Source organism: Condylura cristata, unplaced genomic scaffold (assembly GCF_000260355.1).
Source record: "Condylura cristata isolate star-nosed mole 26May11 unplaced genomic scaffold, ConCri1.0 scaffold00024, whole genome shotgun sequence".
In the NCBI taxonomy this organism is placed as follows: Eukaryota; Metazoa; Chordata; class Mammalia; order Eulipotyphla; family Talpidae; genus Condylura; species Condylura cristata.
In genome coordinates, this window is record NW_004567125.1 from 31030106 (window position 1) to 31055560 (window position 25455).

Consider the following 25455-nt stretch of genomic DNA (forward strand, 5'->3'; position numbering starts at 1 on the left):
AGTAGCAGGAGAGACAGGAGAGGTCTGCTGCACCAAATTTGGGTCAGCTCCTGGCTGGGGATTGAACTCGTGCTGCAGTGGCTGCAGCAGCAGTCATAGTGCTGAGCTTTAACATGTTGTGCCACCAGGGAGGGCTCCTTGACCCTGTCTTAAAAAAAAAAATTAGCTTGATGCTCAAATTTGGGCAACACTGTTTATTCCCTGCTTCTCATAAAACGCTGCTGACCTTGTTGCTCTTGGTGTATCTGGAGCCGAGGTACAGAAGGCTGATACTCTGTGACCCTGGGTGGGGGCACTGTGCCATTCTAGGCCTCAGGTTTCCTTGTGGGAAAATGGGAACATGCCTTCCTGCCTTGTGGGGCGATGAGGTTGGCATCAACACCCTGGGGCAGATGTTTCTGTCTGGGATGAAAAGTTCTGAAAGGGGGTGGTTGCATCACTTGGTCAATGTGCTAAATACTCCTGAATCATGTGCTTTACAACAGACTGTGACCTCGACCTCTGGGACACACTGGGGTCCCTCCTACCTGCAGCCTTTTCTGCCCGCTCAGCCCGCAGGCGCCCAGCCTCCCGCAGCACAGCCATTGCTCGGATGGTGGCCCGGAGCACAGCCCAGCGGAACACGGCCACAGGGTCCATGCCGATGAGCTCCCGCACATAGGAGCTGTCGCTGCCCCGCAGGAGGGCCACGATGTCTGGGCGCATGTAGTCCATGTTCTTTTCCCGGAAGTCCTAGGGGGGTAGGGAAGTGGTCACCTGTCAGTGCTCACTGAGGCTACAGGGGCCGATGTAGAGGAGCAGGGAGGCTGGCACGATGGGCCCAGCTCAACTGTCCCCATGGAGTCAGGGATCTGGGGCTGGGTCTGAGCACCCGGAACCCTGCCCAGCACGATCAGTCAAGGGGATGATGGGACAAGCCATCCCCAAGGGGTCTCTGGGGCAGCCATGAGGTCCCCTTATACCTCCTAGGTTGACAGTGGCTTGGCAACACGAGCAAGGGACTGAAGCATACCTTGATCTGATACTTCACTTTCCCTGCGAAGTGCTGGATGATGAATGCCGGCTCCATGACAGGGGTGCCAAGAAAGTACCTGTTGTCCTCATGTTGCTGCTTGAACTTGGCCAGCAGGGTCTGACTTGTGGCATGGGGAAAGCTGGGACAAGGAAAGGAAACCTTTAACTGCAGGAGCATTGGCTGATCACAGATTGCCCTCCATGGACCGGGCAGAAGGTGCTGGGGCTACTCTTTGTTAAGCTATGGTGCAGCTTAGCATAGGGCCCAGGGGCTGCTGTTGGGGCAAAGAGACAGCCTTGGGGCTGCAGGATAAACTGGGTGCAGGGCAGCCTGATGCCCTGACCCTTGGCAGCTTCCAGGAAAAATCCTAGGAGGATTCTGGTTTTAGATCTGTCTGTGCCTGGATATGCAATGTACTGGAGGGGTTCTTGTGTATTCTCCTGTTAGAAGGAGGGGCTGGGAGATGGAGATGAAGCAGATTGGGCATCTGGGGGTCAGTGGGAGGGGGCTGGAGGTGAATAAGGGACCCCTTGTATCTGGCTATTTCTGTCTCTGGAAAGGAAATGCCAAGTCAGGTCTGGCATGCCATGCTGTGCCCAGCCCCATTGCTCACACAGGCGGCACAATGTTCCTCCTGATAAATTCCCAAACCTGGGCTCCTTGGCTTAATAGAGGTGAAGGTTTAAGGATGGGGAGACTGTATGAAGCTTGGCACTGCCAGGACTGAGGAATGGTCATGATCAGTGAGGAATGTGCTCACTCAGTCATGGGGGTAAATAACATAACAATGCTGCTTTGGAAAATCCAAACTGATGCAAAAAAAAAAAAACCAAAAAACCCTACAATGAACAAAAGTAGCAAGATTTTAAACAAAGACAGACTGGACCCTGCTGGACACGACACAATTTCCCAGATCCCAGGAATTCCCAATGACGATTTAGATTAGATCTCAGATGTGAATGGACATGTCTGTCCCCAGTCACGACTAGGAATTTGGTCTGAGGCAGATGAGCTAGATTAACCTCAGCCTCTTGGGCTTCAGCAGTAAATGAAGGGCCTCAAAAAGTTGTTTATGAAAGGACACATCCATATCCTGACTCCTGGAACTTGTGAGTGTGACCTTATTTGGAAATAGGGTCTTTGCTGACAGAATGAGTTAAAATGAGGTCATTAGGGAGGGCTCCAACCCATTATGACTGGTATCCTCACAAGAAGTGGAGACAAGAGACCCACAAAGGAGGGATGGAGCAGAGGCAGAGGCAGAGAGCACTGTGGCCACACACCAAGGATGCCTGAGGCCACCAGGAGCTGCTAGAAGCAGGAAGGATCCTCCTCAGAACACTGGGAGGGAGCATAGGCCTGTCACGCACTGATTTTAATCCACTGATTTTTAATACTGATTCTGGACTTTTTGCCTCCAGAAGTGCAAGACACAAAGTTTCTGTTGCTTCAAGTTATCTTGGTAACCTATTATAGCAGCCAAAGGAAATAAATTCAGCAAATGAATTTTAGTGACTTCTATTTCAGGGACTGCTACCGCATGATTAAGCATGAGGTTGCTTATAAATATCCCTGCCAGGCCTCCCTGGCGGTACAGGGGTTAAAGTCTCAGCACAGTCAAGCCACTGAGTCTCACCAGTCACTGTAGCATGAGTTTGATCCCCAGCCAGGGAGATGACCCACATGGCGCAGCAGACCTCTCGTCTTGTCCCATGCTCCCCTCAGCAGCGTATTTCCGTGGATCTGCCTGTTCCGCTTCCCCACTCTGTCTCTGGTGAATCCTTTCACAGCCCCCACCTCTAGCTTACACTCAGCTCTTGTATGCATAAATAAATCAATTTTTAAACATCCCTTCCACTCTTCACCAAGTCCTGCGGACAGTGGGTGCTGGGTCTGGGCAATCCACCCCCAGATTCCACATGTTGCCTTCTGCAAGGACACACGAACCGAGCCCCACAGAGCCTTTGCCGAAAACCCTAGGGCAGGTGTTTCTAAATTCACAGTTGTCACAGGTGTTAATGTTTATGTGGTGAACAGGATGCGTGATTTGCAAGCCTGAGCTCAGGATTTGCAGTCAATGAGCCCGAGAAACTCTCAAGTTCTCTGAATAGTTTGGATTTGGGGTAAGGCTTTCGGGGCTGTGGAAGGGTGTGTGCACTGGCTTGTAGATGGACCAGAGTATACACTTACTTGCTTTCCTCATCCAGTAGGTAGAAGAGACCAGTGGGTTTCTTGCTGATGAGATGGATGCAGCCAACGTTGTCTGTGTAGTCTATGTTATGCCATGAGATTCCCTCACTCTGGTACTCCTCCTGCAGGTTTGATGAGTGGCTGGTAAGTTCAACACTTCATATTGTATACACTGATACTTAGCGATATGTAATGGAAACACATTCTTTTTTGTTAAATTGAAGCAACGCTGCCATATAACATTATTTATGAAGTACATGTTCTTAGACATCTATCATAGCAAGGTACTTAAAATTACCCAGAGATCTGTAAACTGTAAAGGGTCAGAGAGTTAATAGGCTTGCTGAGCCTGATGGTATCTGTCATAATTACTCAGCTTTGTGGTATAGAGTGAAAGCAGCCACAGACCAATAAACAAATGGACATGGGCATGTGCCAATAAAACTTTATTTGTAAAATAGGTTGTAGGGCCAGACTGCTCTGAAACAGTAACTTCCCATAGTCATACAATGTGAGTGAACTATTTTCTATTCAAATTGTCTAAGTCATTTGAAAACATAAAAAGAAACCAGTGAGGCTAATTTTAATAATATACCAACGTAACCCACCATTTCCAAAATATGATCACATACATAAAAATTATTAAGGCATTTTATATTCTTTCCCCCACAGTACATTTTCACAATCTGCTATTTTGCTCACAATCTATATTTTGCTCTTCCTAAATAGCTCAATTTGGACCAGCGACATTAAGTGCTCAACAGTCAGAAGATATAATAGTAAAACCAGTAAAATCCATCAGTTTTTCCCCATCAGAATCATCACTGAGAAGGTCTATAGTTGGGTAAAGACAGCTGACTAATAGTGAGAAGATGAGAAGACACATAAAATCTATTACTGTTCTTGACCAAAGCAAATCCTTCAAGGCAACACTGTTTCTCAATGAAAGAACTTTCATGTTTACACAGAGGCAAGGAACAAAATTTACCTGTGGCCAAGAAGATCCCTGATGTTTTCCTCATCCTGGGCTGGGGTGATATGGGGCATTTTCCTGGACTTTCCCTCTCACAACAAAAATTTTTGGCATGGGTTCACTGACTAACTGGAGACCCCAAGGGAGATCCCAGTTCTAGCTCATTCTAGACACCCACAGCATCTCCTTACCTGTTCCAGTTTGAAAATATGTTGGTTGAAGTAATACTGGAGCTGTTCATTGGCATAGTTAATGCAGAACTGTTCAAAACTGTTTCTCTCGAAGTCCTCAAATCCGAAGATATCAAGGACCCCGATGGACAAGCACTGGTGATGACAGAAAAAATGAGAGAAAACAGTTTCTACCATGGGTCCTCCAGAGGGACTGTCCTGTCTGACCAACACTGCCATCGCTGCCTTGGAATTGGTAACAATTGAATAAGGAACCTTGTATATTTATTTTGTACTGGGTCCAATGAATGATGAACTATCCTGGGCTTACCCATGGGGGGAACCCACCTTTCGCTGGACTCCCAAAATCCTGGGACTTTAAGTACGTGCAGCATTGGGGGCATGGCTTCCTCTGGCCCAGCTTAGTGGGGTGAGGGGGGACACTCACCGACACAGACTCCTCCATGTCCTTCTTGTTGAGGAGGGCGTGGTTGATACGTAGAACGATCCAGTCGAACAGGGCACTGTACAGTGACTTGGCCATGGAGTCGCGGGCAGTGATGGCCTGTGGGCACGGGCGAGGGGGGGCATCAGAGCTTGGAGGGATCTATACATTTAGGCAAACTGAGGCAGTGACTATAAACCTGACTCACCGAAACCCCCCTTCTCTGTTTTATTCCATCTCTCCACTGGCACACCTAAGCATGAACCGCGAAGCCAGGGCCCAGCAGCCTATAATTGACCATGCCCTTCCCATGTACAAGTTCCCGTCAAAGAGCAACAGGGGACTGTGGAGGTTAGAATGTAGGCGCTGGAAGGCTGCTGGACTCACACATGGGAGAACTAGCCAAGGAGGCTGGGCTGGGTTCAAAGTTGTGCCCTTAATGTTCTGGGAGCATTCTGGGAGTAAAAACAGTAATGGTTATTACTTTTTTTTAAACAAAGACTTACTAAGGCCTAATTTATAGAAAAAAATTTTCTCCTTTTTATGTACAGTTACACATCACTTAACAATAGGATACATCTTGGGAAATGCATCTATATTAGACAATTCTGTCATGGTGCAAAGGCAACATTAGCCATGGATTCTGTATACTTTGGGTCATGATGCAGAAAACATGAAGATTAAATGAAGCACAAGGGAAAATCATGCTATCGAGAGAATACAAGATGTTTGAGACTGCTGCCTGTTTAAAATGCAAAGATGTCAGGATGGCTGTTACTAGGAACAGGAATCAGGGGACCACTATTATACAGTCACATGTCACTTAATGATGGGGACCTGTTCTAAAAAATGCGGCGTTAGGCAATTTCATCATCGGTGCAAAGGTAGTGTTGTTACGCAAACCTATGTGATGCAGCCTACTGGGAACACAGCTGTATAAACTGCTGTGGGCTGAAATGCCACCAAGTGATTGACAGATGTGCTTGGCTGCTATCAAGATCTAGAATGTGTCCCTCTGGCTTTGCCTTTTACAGGGGTGGTGGAAATGGAGCCCTATGGATTTCAGGGGTCCTGCAGCAACTTTTGCATAACATTGCAGAATGTCTCTGCCCCTGGGGTTCAGACGGTCTAGGGTGCCTGTTTGAGATGTTGGGCCAACTTCCTAGCTGGGCCATCAGCTAAACATTCACCCCTGCCCCCATGGATACTATCTAAACTGTGAAACAGTCATAACGGAAACATCCAGGCTAAAGCTCAGGTCACTGATATGCCTCACCAGGATTTAAGGACCCACGACATAGTTTTAAAGGTGCTGCTGTAGCCTTGGGGTTGGAAAACTTTTTCTAGAAAAGGTCAGAGGGTCAATATTCTCGGCACTTTGGGAAGAAGCAGGTAAATGAATGGTCACGCCATGTGACAGACAAGCTGTTTACAAACACAGGTGGTGGTGGGCTGGATTTGGTCTGCAGGTCACAGGTGGCCACATCCGCAGAGCCGCCTGCTGAGCAGTCTGAATGCAGACATGGACATGCACGGCTCAAATTCTGGGGTGGAGTTTGCTATTTGAGCTGAAGAGCCAAGCCTGGCTCAGGAGAGAACCAGAGGGTCCCTGGGTTCTCCTTTTGTCATTTTGGAGACAAGAAAAAGATCATCTATGCCAACTGTTTGTCATGACCCCCTGAACTGGTATTTTGGGTCTGGTGTTCCTGAGAACCCAGGGCAGTGCTTACCTCGCTGAGACTGTAGGGGAGGATGAGCTTGTCGTTGGCAGTCACTGTTTTTCTTTTGGTCAAAACCTCCACCAAGATTTCTCTTCTCACCTGCATAGAGGTCCAGGAGGGAGGAGTGAGTGGAGAGCTTGTTGGGCAGATCTCATATCCCTGAGATCAGGCTCACGGCCTGAGGAAGATGGAAAAGGATGCCTGTGCCTGCACCAAGAAGCCTACTGTAGGGTAAATGAAGTTAACGGGCTTTTTGCTGCTTCCTGCTACTAGCATGGATGCCCGGGGCGGAGAGGCACAGGCTCAGGGCACACGTGTCTATGACTGCGGACACCAGGGCCTGGAGAGCACTGAGTGTGCATGTGTAACTGTGGGGACCTGTGCCTAGAGACCAGGGATAAAAGGGTATCAGCACTCTGAGACAGGGCCACAGCTACGGAAGGAGCACTCTGCGGTGAGTCTATGAGACGAGAATGCCAGAGAGGCCAGAGAAAAAGCCCAAAGATTCAGGGATCTGGTGGGCTGGCTGCCTACTGGGCCTCCTGGCCCCCCTACGCAGCCCGTGCCCGCCTCCTTCCACGCTAGCATCTCTGCCTGGCATGCCTGTGTACCTGGTTTCCTAAGAGAGCATTAAAGGCCTGCAAAAATGCACTGAGGGCTTATCCAGAGGCCTGTGCCTGCTTGCACTAGACCCACCCTCACAGCTGCCACCCTGTGATGTGTGTGACAGGTCCCTGCCAGGGAGAGAGCCCTTCAGAAACAAGGAAGTGCGCTGTATAGATGTGGGGAGAAAAAAGGTGGACCCAGTCTGCAGAAAGCATGGCTGACGCAGGAAGTTCTGGCTCCCCTGCGCCACAGGCCCTGCGCCCGAGGGAGGGCAATGGTACCTTCAGGAGCTGCGACAGCGTGTCTAGCACCTCAAGGGGCCCGACTTCCAGGCCTTCATCCCTGCCGGTGGCTCTTTTCTTGTAGGTCACGTTGCCCAGGTACAGGATGGCTGAGAGAACTGAAAAAATCCTGAGAGACAAAGAGTGCATGGGGATGGTGGCGTATACAGAAACTTCCAGCAAGCAAGGCTGAATTACTAGGCTCACTCACTGTAAATCCAGTAATTGGCAGTCAGGATACATGGAGTTTCAAAAATCTGGAATCCCACTGTCAGGGACTCCCTCTGTAGAGAGCTTTACAGACCAGATTTTTCTAATTTTTTTTTTTTTGGGGTGGGGGGGGGTGTTTAAAATTTTTTTAATGGATGTATAATTGCCTACAAAAAAACCCCACATAGATGTATGAAAGTTCTCCTAAGGAGTTAGAGGAAGAACCAGGAATTGGAATTTTTGCACTTGAATTCCACTTAGATGTTCTTTACCACTGTTGTTCCACAAATTCCCATCCCGAATCTGGAATCCTGCCTCTCTTTCCATCTGGTAAGGGTCCTATGAATATCTACATTGTTATAAAAAGTTAGGAAGAATTCTAAGACAGAAATAGATTACTATTGATGGCGAGAAATATTTTGGACAAGGTCGCCTTTTATTATTGTTGTTATTATTATAATTATTGTTGTTATTAAATTATGTGTATTGAGGAAAAAAAAAAACACAAAAAACCCCACATACTCTCCAAGCATAGAGGTTTGTGAACTGTCACAAAATTTATAAAGATCCTGGCAACTGGCAACTAGCATGAATATCAATGTTCCAGATTCCAGAGGAGCTGCTGTCCTGATGGCTAGTGCTGACCATGAATTTGATGTCAATGAAATCGTATATACTTGTCCATGATGTGGGGGTGGGGTGCCACCCTGTTACTGCAAGCAGCATACTTTGATGTGAATGGCTTCATCGGCATTTCGGCTTCACACTGGCTCTCTGCTGTGTGCCATCTGGGCACTCTGGGGGCTGAGCAGCATCCCTGGCCTACACTTACCAGACACCAGTGTCCCCAACCCCACTCCTCAGTGTAATAACCATGAACACGTCCCCTGGGGGCATATCTGGCCCAGAGAGCAGTGCTGATGGTGGACAAGTAATGGGGTCAGGCCCTTTATTGCTGGCCCCTGAATGCATGCACCACCATTTGTTTAATCTTCCACTGGTGGACTTTGGGAGATTTCTGGTTATTTTTGGCTATCAAAACGAGGCTGCTGTGTGCACTTGTATATGTGTGTGTGTATGTGTATGTGTGTCTTGGGTTGAGTAAACGTGTGTCATGTATACACAGCTGTAGCTGAAACCGCCAGACATTTTCCAAAGTGGCTGGGCGAAGGGGGGCCCTCCCTGCAGTATGCTGGGGGTACTGGCTGTCTAGGGAGGTGTGGATGATACTGCGTATGGTTTTTAATACTTCTCTAAAATTTTAGTTGATGGCAAAAAGCACATTATATAAACTTACCACCGTAGCCATTTTCTTTCTTTTTTTCTTTCACCTTAGCCACTTTTAAGCATGCAGTTGTGTCATGATAGTGCATTCACGCTGTGTCCCTCTGGTTCTAACTGACATATCCTGGTGACTAATGACAAGAATCCCTTCTGTATATTCAATGTCATCAGACTACCCTCTCTGTGCAGCAACCACCTGGTGTTATCAGACCTCAGGTGACCATAGGGCAGCTGGTGAGGTAGCAGGGGGTGCCCACAGGGGAGCGGGTGAGGTAGCAGGCCCACCCACTTACTGCTTCTTGGTGGCAGGGAGGAAGCCCACCATCTCCATGGCTTGCTTGAGTCTTTCAAAATCGTGCTTTAGATCCTCCCCATCTTCGATCTTCAAGTTATGCTGAAAAACAGCCGCATGCCGGGTATTTCAGGGCCAGTGAGGGTGGTGTGCCAGGATGATTTTGGCTGGGACTGATGGGCCGGGCCCAGGGCATGAGGAATGAATGGGGGCCTTTATATGGTCTCCTTGGAGCTGATTTGGGGACTCCATAGAGGGCCAAGGAGGGCGGCCTCCGACCTCCAGCAGGATGGGTAAACAACCAGCAGGGAACAGAAGTGGCGTCTGTAGCCAGGACTTGGGCTGTTTACCTGGTTGAGGTAGAAATAATCTTCAGGCTGCTTGAGTTGGAATTCTTTACGTTCTTCCTCGCTGACACCAAGTAACAAATAGTAAAACACGTGGTAGTTCCTAAGAGTGAAAATAAGGAGAAAAAGTCACTTTTGGAGGCCAAGCAATAGCTACTTTTCAAACTACTGCTAACATTGCTTCAGAGACACAGCGCCAGGGAGGAAGGAGCACTCAACTATGTGTAAGTTTGACACAATAAGTCATTCCTCAATGTCTTAAGAAAAACTAACCTGAGCTTCTCCCATGAGTAGATTTCTGTGTATGTGATTGGGGGTGGGATGGTGTCCCTGTCACTGGCTCATCAGAGAGGCTTCTAATCTAAGTACACTGTGGCACACATGAGCCCCTAGTCTGGGTCAAGGCCCCCGGGAGGCACACAGTAAGTACAGAAGGCTGGCTCAGGAGCAGGCCTGGAACGTGCCATGGACCCGCCCTCCAGCCCCAAGTCTGAGTGCTTGTTTGTTGCTACTGGGAAAAAGGCAGATGTGTGGTGGGGTCACTAAGGAAAGATCCTACCTCTCATCCTTCTCCTGAGAGACCAGGCGAGATTTCTCAAGCAGGTATTTTTCGACAATAGCTCTGTCATGAAAATGAAAAAGGGTATAAAGCATTTATTTGAATATCGTTTCGTGAAAGAACTAGAGTAATTTGTTGCTGTGGCAAAGTCAGCAAAGAATTAACTTCCTTCAACATGAGGTAAATACAGATGCATAATCATCCTGAACATGGCAAATATAATCAAGCTAACTGCTGGAAATGTAATTACTTAAATGTTGCAAATATAATCATTCTACATGGGGTAAGCACAATCCTAAATTGTAAATATACCCCTACATATCATAAATACAACCCACCACCTTAAATGTTGCAAATAGAATCATGCTAAGTGTCATAAATACAATCACCCTAAATGTACAAACACAATCACACACTGCTTAATGATGCATTTCATTCGACAATGGAGCACATAGGTGATGGGGGTCCCCACAGGCTGTACCATCGAGCCTGGTTGGGCAGCAGGCTGTCCCCTGTAAGTTTGTGTAAGTACATGCTGACATTCGCACAATGATGAAATTGCCTGAAGACGTTTCTCAGAACGTGTCCCCCTCACTAAGCAGTGCATAATTGTAGTGTCACTCAAATGCCATACATACCTCACTTGCCCCCATGTCCTGTAACTACCACCTCTACAATTAAGTACCTGGACTGACCACGTCTGCTCCCCAGACCCGGTGCAGGCTGGCTGCTGCATGGTGAAGCCTGACGTGGTATCATGTGGGGACCCCCTTCCTGGAGCGACTGGACCTGTGTGTTCAGGAACAACACAGGAAGGGCCCTCCTGCCCCCACCAACTCTCTAGCTCTTAAATGTTCCTCCAATAAAAAAGGAAAGATGTAGGGCCTCCCTGGTGGTGCAACGGGTTAAAGCACAGCACTATGAAGCTATGTGCAGCCACTGCAGCATGAGTTCAATCCCTGGCCAGGGAGCTGACCCATATGGCACAGCAGACCTCTCCTGTCTCACCTTCTGCTCCCTTCAGCAGTGTGTTTCAGTCAATCTGCCTGTTCTGTTCCCCACTCTGTCTCTGGTGAATCTTCCCACAGCCTGCACCTCTGGCCTGTACCCCAGTTCTTGTATGCATAAATATTTAAATCTTTAAAAAAAAAAGATGGAATAAGTATGAGTTCATCTTTCTACTCTTTTTGTAACTTTATTGATTATTGACCAGTGATACACTGTCCATGTTGAAAGTGGGCCATGGGTTAAGTTTTGAATGGGACCTTTCATATTCCACATCATTTTCATTTCTATTTTTTTAAAGATTTATTTATTTATGCATGTAAGAACTGGAGTTCAGGCCAGAGGTGCAGGGGGTAAGAGGATTCACCAGAGACAGAGTGGGGAGCAAAACAGGCATATTGAAGTACATTGCTGAGGGGAGCAGTGGGTGAGGCAGGAGAGGTCTGCTGTGCCATGTGGGGATTGAACTCATGCTGCAGTGATTGTGGCCAGCTTTGTAGTGCTGTAATGTAACCTCTTGCGCCACCAAGAAAGGCCCAGTCCACGTATACTCTACACTGCGTTGTGCTTGTTTCTTCACCCCACTGATGGACATAGATCCATGAGGCTATGTGAGTGCTGGGGCCCACCAGGCACCCTGTCAGCCATCATCTCAAACCTCATGGTCATGAAAATCAAAATTCAAGTCACTGTTTTACAGGGATGTGTAACACCCTGAATCCTCTCACCCTCTGGCGTATATACACTGTTGGCTACGACTGGGGGGAAACCAAAAGTTCTGAGTGGATTTTCAACTGCAAGGGGTTGCGTTGGCACCCCAACCCCAGCATTGTTCAAGGTTGACTTTATTACAGTTATTTGCTTCCCTTGGGAGGAAGGTGGCACCTAGACTCCCATGGGTGGATGAAGTGCTAGAAAGTGGAGGAGGCTCCTGCTGCCTGGGGACTCAGGAGGGAGGTGGCCCAGCAGGCACCTGAACGGGCATGGGCACCCGCTCCCTCCACCCCAACCAGGACAGAAGAGGCCGGTCTTTTAGGGCATCCACCTTCACCAAGGGTATGAGCTAGGCTGGCCTGCAGGCCACCCTCCTCTGAGACCTTCAGTTTTATGGGAGGCAACTGATGCCAGCGCAGTGGCAGGCCCGGGGCCAGCACCAGGCCCTGCTCCCAGTCCTGAGCACTGTGCTGTATGTAGCCTCTTCTGTCAAACTCACATTTTCCCTTCCCTGCACTGTTAACTACAGCTGATGTCTGAACTGCGTGGGTCCTCTTCCGCTCAGGTTTCCTGGTAAACAGATGACATTAACTTATGGGAGCAATAATTCCAGTAAATGTAATTTTTTCTTGTACTTCTCTTAATATTTTCTTTTCTCTAGTGTATGTGACTGTAAGAATATATGTAATATCCAGAACGTGCATTGACTGTATGTTCTCAGTAAGCATTCTTACTTGTTCTCAGTATGCATTTCAGTTAATAGCAGGATATTAAGTTTTAGGGGAGTCAAAAGCTATGTGTGTATGTTGGGGGGGGGTCTGGTCAGCACCCTTAGTCCCTGAATTATTCAAGGGTCAACTATATATTAGTTTTCTGCTATTTGTTCTCTTGGGGGAGAAAGACCACATGGAGTTCTAGAGTTGCAGGCTCATGTTTGAGTTTCACCTTGTGACTCATTCTGCACTGTGCTGGCATCTGTAGGACAAGAGGCTCTTCCCATTCTGGATCACTTTGGAGGCCCAGGTACCTACGGGGTTTTACTGGGAGTCAGCGATCCCCCAGCACTGAGCCCTCAAACCAGCCAGAGAAAGGCCTTACAAATTGCGGAACTGGCTCTGACCCTTGGTCTCAGCGGGAAACTGCATTGAGAAGTGTCATCTGCCTAAAAGTGGCCAAAAGCAGAACCAAGTCTGGGCCTGCTCCTCATGGGCCTGCTGGAGCTACTGCTAGGTAGGAAGTGCACCTCCCTCCTGGGATCTCGGGCAGCCACAGTTGTGGGCTTTTTTTTTTTTTTTTTTTACTGGATCTGAGACCAGTTTCCTAAGTTGGTCTGTAAAATCCATAGTCAACCCAAGGCCATTGGGTCTGAGCTTGGTGGAAGCCTGGGGCAGGTGGGACTGACTGGACGACTTGGCTTTGCAGGTGTAAAGTCAAACAGGGTTGAACAGATATGTCCAGCTGAGAATGTGACTCTATAAAAAATGTCAGCAGACATGACTAAGGTAAGGATATCTTGATAAGATCATTCCCAGATGGTTTCTAAATTGAAGGAAAGTGTTCTAAAAGACAGATGAGGAGACATAGAAAGACAGAGAAGCCCATGTGAAGATCAAGGCAGAGACTGGGGTGATATAGCCACAAGCCAAGGACGCCTGGAGCCCCTAGAAGCTGGAAGAGGAAGGAAGGACCCCTTCCTAGAATTGGTAGATGGAGATTGCCCTGAGATGCCTTGATTTTAGACCTCTGGCCTTCAGAACCGGGAGGAGAAATTCCTGTTATTTTTAAGCCTCCTGGTTGACGGTGCTTTTACAGAAGCTCCAGGACTCAAGATAGAAAGCAGGTAGAGAAGAGGGCTAGGGCAGGAGTGGAAGGAACGGCATCCTTGGGAAGAGAGCCTCAATACTGAGCCAGTTTGGGACCCCGGAATATTTGAGGCAGCTTTTTGCATCTGTGTTCTTCTAGGGGAGCCCCAGAGAAGTAGAAACAACATGTTTCTGTATAACCCCACCCTATCAGACATTCTGGACATCTTTTGCTGTTAGAGGTTCTCCCTGTGGCAGCTAACAGTTGGATAACATTTGGCCCAGGGGAGGAAAAAATGGAACATAAGCAGTGAGGGTCTTTATGGAGAAGGACAGATTGGGTGCTGGGTGTCTCTGGTCAACTGAGGCACTTCCTGTGGGAGGGGGTGGTGCCCATGCAGAGGCAGAGGGAGTCCCAAACAGATGTAGTATATAGCAAAGGCCGCGCTACTGGAGCCTTGACTGGGAGTGGGAGTGAGGAGGAAAGAAGCCAGAGACTGGAGGAGTAGGGAAAACAGCATTCCTGTTCTTGCCCTAAATGTGAACTGCCAACTGATCATCAGTCAGGTGTAGAAGAGTCTAGATAGGGCCCTCGCTGGTAGCGCAATGGGTTAGAATATATCACTGCGAAGCTTCAACTATATCACTGCAACTGCTTCAGCATGAGTTTGATTCCTGGGAGAGCTGACTCACATGGTGCAGCAGACCTCTCCTGTCTTGCCCACTGCTCCCCTCAGCAGTGTGCAGTTAATCTACCTATTCTGCTCCCTACTCTGTCTCTGGTGAATCCTCCCACCCCTGTACCTCTGGCCTGTACCCCACTTCTGTATGCATAAACAAATATTCTCAAAAAAAAAAAAGAAGAGTCTAGACACAAGAATTGATTCCCTGTCCCCATCATACTGGGAGGGGGAGCACCCCTTTCCTGAAATGTCTGTACCTTCTCTGCCCTCTGGGAGCTGCAGCTTGGGTCTCCTCCCCACCTCTAAAATTCAGGGCTTCTCATCCCCCTATTCAACATCATCTAAAACTTTTACAAATGCCACTGTCATCAAGACCCTCATACCAAAACTGAGGGGGTGGTGATTCCTGTGACTAGTCAGGCAATGAATCCTCATAAACAAACATCCACCCAGCCACCAGCCATCATCTATCCTACCCACCAATCAACACATCCACCCACCCATTAGTGAATCTTACCCTCCTCTCATCCATCCATCCATCCATCCGACTGACAATGGAGTTTTCCCATGAATTCTATTTGTCCATCTACCCACTCATTCACTGATCTACCTTCCTCCTGTCTCCCTCATATTCATCTTCCACCACCCTTCACAGCTCCCCCCAACAAATGCATCATGTTTCCTGACTACAGGGCCAAATGCCAGAGCTCCTACCTGGAGACCTACAGAGTTACAAATGTTACCAAGACCAGGAAATGGATTGTGCAAATCCCCTCACAACAGCACACCCAGCAGCTCAGATTCTGTGGGTGCTGGGTCAGTGCTCAGTGCTCCCAGGAAGTAGGACTTCCCCAGCTGCCCTTCCTACCTACTGCTCAGTCCTTCACATCAAGGACTCCCCCCATGTAATTCATAAATGCCTGCTCAGCCACTGAGCTCCTGGACCGACCGTCCCCTAACTCCTGGGAGGCCGGGGACATCAGATGGAGGCTAACTGCATGATGGGCAGATGCCAACTCACCCTCTCACGATGCCGCTCTCCAGGTAGTTGACCTGGATGAATTTCCCAAATCGGCTGGAATTGTTGTTGTGGGCCGTTTTGGCATTCCCAAATGCCTGTGTGGGGAAAACAAAAGCATGCTTTCAGATGTGAGGATGAAATTTCCCTGGGCCTCAGAGCTCCCTCTGGGCGCTGGGGACATACACTGGAAACTGCTCCGAGAAACGCCAACATTTAGGCCTGTAGCCAGGTCCATGCACGTATGTCGGCTCCTGAGCTCTGTGTTTGTATGTGGAGCCCAAGTTTTAAGGCTTTGTGATTCAAAATGCCAGTCAAGGGAATTCTTTCTCGGTTATATTTGTTTCTATAGGAAAAATAAGCAAAATCTGGCCAGCTGCTTGTTTTTTTCATGCTGCCTACAAGTCAGGGATGTTTTTTACATTTGTAAATGGTTTAAGGAAAATCCCAAAGAAGAGTAATATTTCCTGACACATGAAAACCCTACTCCCACCCCAGGGGCCATAGAGAAAGTCTTACTGGCACGGAGCCAGGCCTGTTCATTTACAGGTCACTCCCGACTGCTTTTGGTGACACAATGGCAGAGCTGAGCTGTTGGACAGAGGCTGTCTGGCTGGAAAAGCTGAAAATAATTATTATCTGGCCCTTTTGGGAAGGAGTTTACTGGGTCCTGAGCTAATAGGGGCTCTGGGAGGGGTGTGAGGGAATGAATGAGGTCACAAGTCCTAGCCTGGAGGAATCCTGCAACCATGGGAAAACAAGTGGCTTCATAGCAAAATTTTTAGAAATTAGGGTTAAATGGGCATAACATAAAATTAACGATTCAATGCTACTCACAGTGTTGTGCAAGCACCATCTCTGTCTAATTCCAGAACATTCCATCACGAAAAGGAAACCCCATCCCCATGAAAAGTCATTCCCTGTTCCCCTCCCCCAGCCCGGCAACCACCAATCTGCTTTCTGTCTGTGTATTTGCCTGTTCTGGGCCTTTCATATAAATGAATCACACACTATGTGGCCTTTTGTGTCTGGCTTCTCTCACTCAGCAGGATGTTTTCAGGATTCATTTGTGTTGTGGCATGAATTGGGGTTTCATTCCCCAAACATAAGAGGCAAGAATGCAAAGTACATGGAGCTTGCACCTCAATGCCCACCCCCACCTTCCACCCCCCACTCCCAGGGCCTCCCATGTGACCCCTACCCAGAAGAGGACAGAGAACACCTCCCTCCTGCCCAGGTTCCTGGAAAGTATCCACCCTGCCTCCCCCCTCCCCCTCGCCCCCCCAGGGATAAATAGATTGAACAGACCAGGGAAGAGTTCCGAACAGACCAGGGAAGAGTTCCACACAGCCTTGAGGGGACCTGGGATATTGTTTTGTTTTTTGGGGGGGGGAGGGGGCATGTATACTGTTTCAAGGAGTGTGAAGCTGCAGGAAAGGGAGGAAGAGAGGAAGAAGTGATCACAGAGGCCATTTCCTCCTTGTGGCCAAGAGGGTGACTCTGGGAGGGGGCAGGGCGGGGTGGTAATGCCTAGAGTCACACACGTGTATGAATGTGTGTATGTACATGAAAGTAAATGAGAAGGGTGTCAGGCCAGCAATGCTCCTGTTTGGGGAAGCTGTGCAGGGAGGCTGGGAATGACCAGGCCCCAGCCAAGTTTTGAGGAGCAGGTTGCAGGTTTGCTGGGGTGGACATGGTGGGGAGATGTGCTAACACCAAGAGCAGATGGGGCTTTCTAGTTCTTTCTGCAGAGGGATGGATGCAGATGGTTCACTGATGGGAGCTTCTGGAGCAGTGACCTGACGGTAGAAGTCCTGTCAGAAAGGATATGCTATGGGAGACCCAGGACCTTTCCTCAGGGAGCAGCTGTGAGGGGCTTTCTGCCTCACTACCAGAAAGGGCTCCAGACTTCAGAGCTGTTTGAGCCTGACCTTACTGCCAAGGGGCCCAGTAGGAATGTGGCAATAAAGGAAGACCCTTAGAGTGACAACCTGGAGGTGGGGGGCTTTGGAGAGGTTGTTTCTATCTGGTCTGTGAAGGAGGTATATGGCCTGAGACATTTTCTTGAACCAGATATCCAGTCCAGAGTCTCTCACTCCAAGACCCTTTGATCTTGTAACAGATACAGGTTTCATGGGCTCCACCCCCACTCCAGATACTGGAACTACAGATCCCATCATACCGATGAGAAGTATGCTGGAGCCTGAGGGTGGAGCTGAGCAGCCAGGTTGGGAGAAAACCGGACATGTGGGCTCTGGGTGTCTCTTGGCCTCGTGCTCAGCAGCTGGTTGTTTGGCTCTTGATCAGCTTTCAGTGTGTTATTGGAGTTCCAAGTCAGCAGAACTGGTAGGACGCTCTAGTTAACTTGTATCTCTCTCTCTCTCTCTTTCCCTGGGTTGTTCCTTTTCCTTTCCCCTTGTAAATAAACCCATTGCTGAACCTTTGTGTGTCCACAGTCCAACTGAATCTTAAGCATGCAGGTGGGACCCAGCTTACATTGGGGTGCCCTGTAACAATCTGTCTTTGGAGGGTTTGATTCAGTATCAGGTCTTGATGTTTACCCATAGAGCTACTGGCCAGCAGCCATGCGCCAGCTGCTAGGGGCACGTTGAGTGTCTGTGGAACCCTGAGCAGGGCTCCTGCACTGCTGACACTTGGAGTCAGACACTTGGGGACAGACACCCTGTGCACTCTGGGGCGCTGAGCAGCATCCTTGCCCCCCCCCACTAGCTGCCAGCAGCATCTGTGACAGCCAAGAAATGTCCCCAGAGAAGGCGAAATTGCCTGGGTTGGGAGGCGCAGACAGATGAAAGGGTTTGCAAGGATGGATGTCTGAGGTTACTGGGGTGCACTGAGGGACCCCATGTGCATGGGAGGTACTGAGAAATCCTCTGGGAAAAAAACTCTTTCTAGGTTTAATGTATATTTTCTCCCAGGTTCTGCCATACAACTTTTTTTGGTTTGGAGTAAAGCCCATGCACTCTGGAGGCTCCCTTCTGGGGGCTTCCCCTCTGGGGCAGCAACTGCTCGCTGTCTCCTTCCATTCCACAGACAAGGGACCCTTCAGGGTGGTACCTGAGCTAAAGATGGGCCCAGGCCCGCCCCCATTCTGTGTGAAGTCCCGCCTGGCCTAACTGTGAGCACATGGCCAGTGCTCCCTGACTCCACGTGGGCACCATGTCCAGAATCTGCAGAGATGTCCCCAAAATGCACATTTACACTCCATACAGTCCCAGGAATCCCTTTGGAATTTAGGACAAGTCTCTGTGTCAGCGTCTAGGAAGCACCGGGTCTGGCATTCTGGGTCGACAAGAGGGACAGGATGTGAGGGCAGCAGCCCCGTGGAGCCCTGGTTTTCTGGCTCTGTGATTACCCGTGCGGGCCGGATGACCTCATGCGTCTGGTATGCGGTCTCAGCACAGTGCAACTTTTCAAAGCTGATCTAAAAATATCCGGTTGGTGCTATTATATGTCCAAGGAGGAGGGAATGCTGGAGGGGGGCTCCCCGGAGCCAGGAGAACTATTGTGTGCTGCTCCCGCGCTGGCCGGCGGCCGGGGTGGCCCGCCTCCAGCACTAGGGCTGCCGGTGTGCTTGGTGGGGTGTGCTTGGTGTGGGGCCGGGGGTGGGCGGCAGGGTGGAAGTGGGTCCGGGCGCCAGCGATGATGTGAGTAATTTGGCAAGGGGGGCCAGAGAGGCGGGGATGCTGTCTTCCCAACAGGCCAGAAACCCGACAAGCTTGGCAAAGTGCTTTTCGGAAAAGTTCTCTACTTTCTTGAAGACACTGTTTTCTCTTTTGTGCTAAAAATACACATTCCTAGATGGAAACTAGGCTTTGGGTGGAGAACATAGTGTAACATATACAGATGTCAAGCTGTAACAGTATACAACACCTGGAACTTATATATGATTGTATATCGTTAGTTAAAAAATAATCTAAAGACATTGAACTGTATGCGGTAATTTAACACAGGTTGCATATCAAATCTGATGGGGAATGGTGAGAACTGGGGATAGTAATGGAAAAAGGATAAAAATACACATTTCTTTACAATTGAGATGGAAAAAAATGTACAAAATGATGTAAAAATAAACTGTTATAAAACAAAAAAAGGGCTAGAAAAAAATACACATTTCTAATATAAGCTGTACTTATAGAAATATACATATCTAACTCGCTAGCTGCCTATCAAAAGTTAGAAGTTTACACAATGAAAGAAAAAAAGAAAACCTTATTAATTTGAAAACGCCCCAATTGTGGTTTCTAGGTAAAACTGTCAGAGAAGTAGCATCCCTTCCTTTGGGACCTGCGGGTCCCTATGTCCCCAACAGGTGATTCCCTGTCCCACCAGGAATACTAAGAGCTGGCAGGAGGACATGTGGTCAATTTCCAACATTCTTGTCTTTGAGGTTCTTCTTTTGGGAGATTCAAAAGGTTTCTGAAATTGGAGACAACCATGGATAAGCATTGTGCTTAGCAAAAAACTCCTGGAAGGGACACTCTGTATCTAAACAGGACACACATCTCTTGGCTGGAGGGTTCTGTAAATATTTTGGGAAGAAAAGAAACCAGAGGCAGAATGACCTAAGACGTGACTAGGCAGCCAGATGCACCAGAGGCTTCTGATTCTTTCTTTTGCTTGTACTTTTCTCAGAGACAGACTTGCCATCTCCATTTCAGATAGGGAAATGCAGAGAAGTCAGCCAGCCACCCGCCCTGAAGTCTTAAGACCAAGCATGGTGGTTCTCTCCATGCTGTGTCCCTGAAGCCTGGCCCCAGGTTGCTCATCCAGGGCTGGGCAGTCAGGCAGGTGGGTTCCCAAGGACTCTTTGAATTCACACCTGGGCCTCACACAAGTGCAAAACGAATAAGCTTGGAGACAGACCAAGTCAGGCAAACCAGTTTTGCTTTCCAATTTCCAAATTCAACAGATCCATGGAGTGAGCTAAGAGGCGGATGCACTCCCCCATTTGGCCTTGTCCACAGGCCCTGACCTGGGGTTTCCCCTGGAGAAAAGTCACCCATCCAGGGGAAATCTCCAATCTCCATCCTTCCAGTGGGCGGAGGAAGCCTGACCAGGGTTAACTGTCACCCCCAGGTTTATCTGTGGCTGTTCTTTCTCAGAGGACCTTTCTAGGGGCTTCCGCTGGGTAGTGAGGTTGGCTTCTCCCATTTTCCTGAACAGCCCATAGGGATCTCACATATGAAGAGGTTGTGGTGATTTTGCACACACGATCTTGCCCCTTTGCTCACTCACCACTCATTCATCCATCCACTTAACAGCCAGCTCACTGGTCAGTGGCTGTGTGCCCAGCATCATTCTGGCCTCAGAGAGCCCCCTCTTTAGTGGGGCTCCAACAGGGATTCTCTGCCTGTCCATCAGGTTGTGATTTGGATATAGCCACACCAGGAGCCCTCCCCTCCAGTCGTCTGAGCACTGCCTACTGCCTTCCTGAGTCTTAATGTCGCCTGCCTTTCCCTCTGTGATGCCACCACTGTTCCCTCCTCCCCAGTCCTCATGAGGCTTGTGATACTTCCAGGTCTCCATGTCTGGTCAAAGCTGGGCACTGAGATAACAAGTGACTGGCTTTGGTACCAGCCTGCTAAAAGGACATGACAAATATTAGACCATATTAGACCAGAGGAGCCTAAAAAGAAGTTAAAAAGGGGAAGAGTGTTCCTGGCCTTCAGGACCCCCTGTTCCAGCCATATGGGGGAAACAGAGAATGAGATGCTCAGGAGGAACTGGAAGCTTTTGCTGGCACCAAGAAGCCCCTTTCGGAACCATGTTTTCTCCCCAGTGTTCCCCACAATCTGGGAGAGTGAATTCCCTATGAATCAGTGGTTGGTCCACACCTGTCAGTAGGTTGTGGCCATCTGAGGACACAGCTGATAGACAAGGCAGAGGTGGCCTGCGGCACCACCAGGTTTGCTCAGCCAAGCCCTCTAAGAGGCCCTGGCAGCCAGTTGGGGCTGGGGCTTTCCTGTGTGGAAATGCCAGAAAAACAACCCACAAGTCTTCGTGGAGTGGAGGGATATATGTGATGAGTAGATCAGGAGATCAACTCTGTCCCCAGGGGATTCCAGGGGGTCTAGAGAAGTCAAATTAGTTTACTGCTCTGGGGTTTGAGCTAAAAACTGAGGGTAAACCCCTACCTTTCCAATTCTGTCTGGCTCAAAGACTCAGCTCTTGTTTCAGTGTGACAATGACGAACCACACAAAGGACATGGCTGTGCGGCGGTCACCCTCCTGCTGCCGAGCCAGCAGCAGGGGTATGTTTGGCCACAGACCTACTGAGGCCGGCAAGTGATGAGTGATGGCAAGCTGTTTCTGTGACGGCCTGCAAGCTAAGGATGGCGTTCCCATTTTTAAACGCTTGAAAAATAATCAAAAGAATGTCTCATGAGACATGGAAATAGGGAGTTCAACATTCAGTGTCAATGTATAAGAGTACGTGTGTTTGTAGCCATTTATTTATGAATGGGCTGTCTGGTAGTACGCTACAAAGGCAGAGGTGGGTTGTGGTGACAAAACACCCAGCAGAGTTAAAAATACCACCTCAGAGAGAGGGGTTCCCACTCTCCCCAAGGGGGCTAGGATGGAGAGCTCCCACATGCAGACATGTGCAGGGTGGACCTGGAAGGGCACGAGTGTGACTCAGGCTGACTGGTCTCCCCAGGGCACAGAGGGGACCAGGAGAGGCAGGGCTGGAAACATGGAGGGTGAGCCAGGCCCTCTGGGGTCGTAAAGCAGGGGGGCTGTGCACAGGCAGAGTGAGCACTGCGGTTAGGAGGGGGCCCTGGCTCTGAGAAGATGCCAGGTAAGGACGATGACGACGCTGGGATGATGGTGGTGAGGAGGCAGCTGTGGGGTGGGAGACAGGACCCCTCCTCCCCACCAGCCTGCACAGGTGACAGTTAGAGGCTCAGTGGGTTCTAGGTGCTAGGCAGGAAGTAAAGGGTTCACCTTTACTTTGCTCCCCAACTCGCAGATGACAAAGCAGAGGCTCCTCAGGGCCATGGTTCCCAGCTCTTTCTGTTGCCCACAGAGCTTGGGGCACCATGAGGCTCTCTATAGTCATTTGCTGGATAAACAGGGCAAGCGCATACAGAACGACTGGAGGTTGCAACTACTCACCCCACCTCTGTGTCCCCAGTTTGTAATCAGTTTTTACCTGGAAGGGCACTGACTGTTAGCCACAGACTCAGACAGAAGCACCGAAAGCACAGCAAGGACACCTAGGCTAAGGGCTTTGAGAAGGGCCAGCTCTCACCAAGGGCCGAGCCTTCACAGTGAACTGTGCAGGGGAGGGTGGGTAGGTGTGGGGAGCCTACTGAAAGCAAAATGAAATACCCTTGGTGAGGCAAATCACAAGTTACTGTATCTCCTAGTTTACTGAGCTTTGTTTGGTTTAGGTTATAACGAAACCACTTACTCTATCAGAGGAATAAAGAACAGACCAAGTGTTGAGAGGGGAGGGTCTTGCTTGGTTCTTACCGCTCAAAAAATATTTGAGGAAGTAATCAACACTGCTGGAGGGTGCATCTTATCCATTTGGCACCCAAATCATTCTCTTTGATTCTTTTTCTCAGTTTTTTTTTTTTTTTTTTTTTTTTGAGTAGGGGAGGTAATCCATTTGCTTTCATTAGACTTTGAGATTTGGAGATGCCCCTTCATTTAAGAGTTGCTGAGCAGAAGTTCGCTTTTACTTAAATTTTTTTTTCCATGTAAAAGGGCTTTACAGTCTTCCTCTCCCAAATGTCTAGTTTTATTAAATCATTAAAAGCATTACTTGTGGACCCTCCCTGGTGGCACAACGGGTTAGGATGTAGCACTGCAAGTGAGCCACAGTCGCTTCAGTGCAAGTTCGATCCCCAGTCCTGGAGGTGACCACATGGCGCAGCAGACCTCTCCTGACCTGCCCGCTCCTCCCCATAGCAGTGTATTTCGAGTGATCTGCCTGCTCTGCTCCCCACTCTGTCTCTAGGGAATCCTCTCACCCCCCTGCACCTCTGGCCTATACCCAGTTTTTGTATGTATAAATAAATAAATCTTTTTTTAAAAAGCATTAAAATATTTTTATTTTGGGAAGTTCTAGATGCTTTCTCTGTGACTCGATATAGGAATGCATTTTGCCAAAGTACCATGGGTGCTTACAATGGTTTATGCTAGAGTGAAAGATTCACAACATGGATCTGACTTAAGGATGTGGTCTGGGAGTTTCATATCCTTGTCTGGACTATGCATTTGTATCTGTTTCTCCAAGTATCTTTCATAATTTCTGCTTTGTAAAGGCAACAACTATGTCGTTTGGGACACAGACACTGATAACTCATACCTTCGCACATCACTTTCTTCACCACAGGTTAATGTTTACAGACTTCAGTCCTCCCATCTCCATGTTGGAAGTAAGCTTTGTTTCCATCTTTATCTGCTTGCTCTGCCCAAGTCTGTTACTCTATTTTTAGCTTTCTCAACCATTTTGGTTTTGGTATGCAAGTCTTGTTCACAAAGCAGAGTGTTAAACTTTGCTCTATAGGGGTCAAGCTGAAAAAGCCTCTTCTTATAATAGGTGGACTGAATCAATTTAAGTTTAGACTTGTTCCTTCCAGAAGTTACCACCATTAGCTCTTCCCCATCTGTTGCTTGTGGCTGTGGCTGACTCCAGAACAATTCACCAGGTCACTTTCGCTAACTTCCTGAAATCCCGCTCCTTTGTAAGACTTTCAATCTTACTTTGCAACTTGTAGTTGTTGGGAGGCAGGATCCAGGAGAGAGGATCCCTGGCGTGAGGGATGGCAAGCAGTCATGTGTAGGGTGAACTGAGGGGGTTGTGTGAGGAGGGGCATGTGCCAGCGTGTCACTCACTAGAGGTCACTATGGGGGTGATCTTTGCTTTCCTACACAATTCCAAACCACATGGACTACAGGGCTGAAGTGACTATCAAGGAATTCTGGTACTTTCTATGCAGCAAAACCAGTGTTTGCACATGTACAGAAAGGTGAGTTCCCTGAGCTGTGTGGGAGGGGAAGTCTGTGGTCTCCAGAGTATTCCACAACTCTCTTGCAAAGGCTATAATCTCTTTCCATACTTTCTAGGAGGATGCTACCCCATGGTACCCCCAAGTTCCCCTGGGTCCACCCTCCATACCTGAGCTTGGCAAACCTATTATTATAGGGCTGTCTTACTTACAACAGTGGGGAAGGAGAGTCAGAATTGCTGAGGGGAATGGCTCCCTCCCATTCAGCATGCCATCTCTATCATGCAGTTCTGGTGGGTTGTGGTGAGCAGGAAGAAAAGTTGACAGTTCAAGCATGGGCTGTGAGGGTGTGTTGAAGATACAGATTCTTGGGTCCTATTCCAGACCTACAGAATTTGTGTAATGACTAAGGACTCTGAATTCTTAAACTACAGTCCAGGGGGGTTCTTCTAATTCCTGAAGAGTGAGACATACTACTCTGGTTAATTCTAAGGGCAAGGTATATCTGGGGAGATAAAAGGCAAGATTACAACTACTCACTCCTCTCTACCTTTCCTTGAATATCTAGAGCAGGAGTGTCACAAGTGGCAAAGGATGAAGATGCAGAGCTTTGTGCTCGGTGCACTTGACTCAAGCTGCTTAATGCTTAGCCAGGAGAGATAGGAAACTTTCACACTACAGGGTCTTGCCAGGATTGGCCACTCACCACCTACATCTTAAGCTGCAACGTACAATTCCCATTCTGCCTGCCACTTGAAGGTCTCGTTCTAGCAGATACAGCAAGGCAGAGAGGCGACAAACCTGGAACAGGCACTGGGAAAAAAAGAATCACAGTTGAGAGCTGCTTCCCAGCTTGAATCCTCACAGATCTAAGAAGCAAGGGCTGCTGCCCATTAGAGGTGGGGAAACTTGAGTTCAGAAGCCCAAATCAATCTCTTGGCAAGGGTTACTACTCTGTGTTCCAACAGGGGCCCGGTCAGGGAGTGGGTGCTTTGGATATGACTGACAGCTGGACACTGTCACCTGCACACACCAGCACACAAGCATAGTGGCAGGAGCCCAGGCAGTAGTGGAAACATCTCAGAGGAAGAAACAACAGGATATGGTGACAGTGTGCACGAGGGTAAGGAAGACAGTACTGAAGACTGCTGGCTGGGGT

The 25455-nt window shown here is 48.7% G+C and overlaps 1 protein-coding gene across 1 annotated transcript in view; it reads right to left on the minus strand.

The window, feature by feature from the left end:
* The window catches only part of MYO9B (myosin IXB), a 65200-nt gene that overhangs the window by 25400 nt on the left and 14345 nt on the right, over window positions 1–25455 (minus strand). Inside the window, exons 2-12 of the mRNA XM_012728930.1 lie at window positions 15319–15413; window positions 10094–10156; window positions 9538–9637; window positions 9189–9289; window positions 7402–7531; window positions 6524–6613; window positions 4797–4913; window positions 4370–4504; window positions 3206–3327; window positions 1013–1154; window positions 528–732 (exon numbers count right to left, since the gene is read on the minus strand). Coding sequence (XP_012584384.1) covers window positions 528–732; window positions 1013–1154; window positions 3206–3327; window positions 4370–4504; window positions 4797–4913; window positions 6524–6613; window positions 7402–7531; window positions 9189–9289; window positions 9538–9637; window positions 10094–10156; window positions 15319–15413 — 1300 coding nt within the window. The remainder of the gene's footprint in view (window positions 1–527; window positions 733–1012; window positions 1155–3205; window positions 3328–4369; window positions 4505–4796; window positions 4914–6523; window positions 6614–7401; window positions 7532–9188; window positions 9290–9537; window positions 9638–10093; window positions 10157–15318; window positions 15414–25455) is intronic.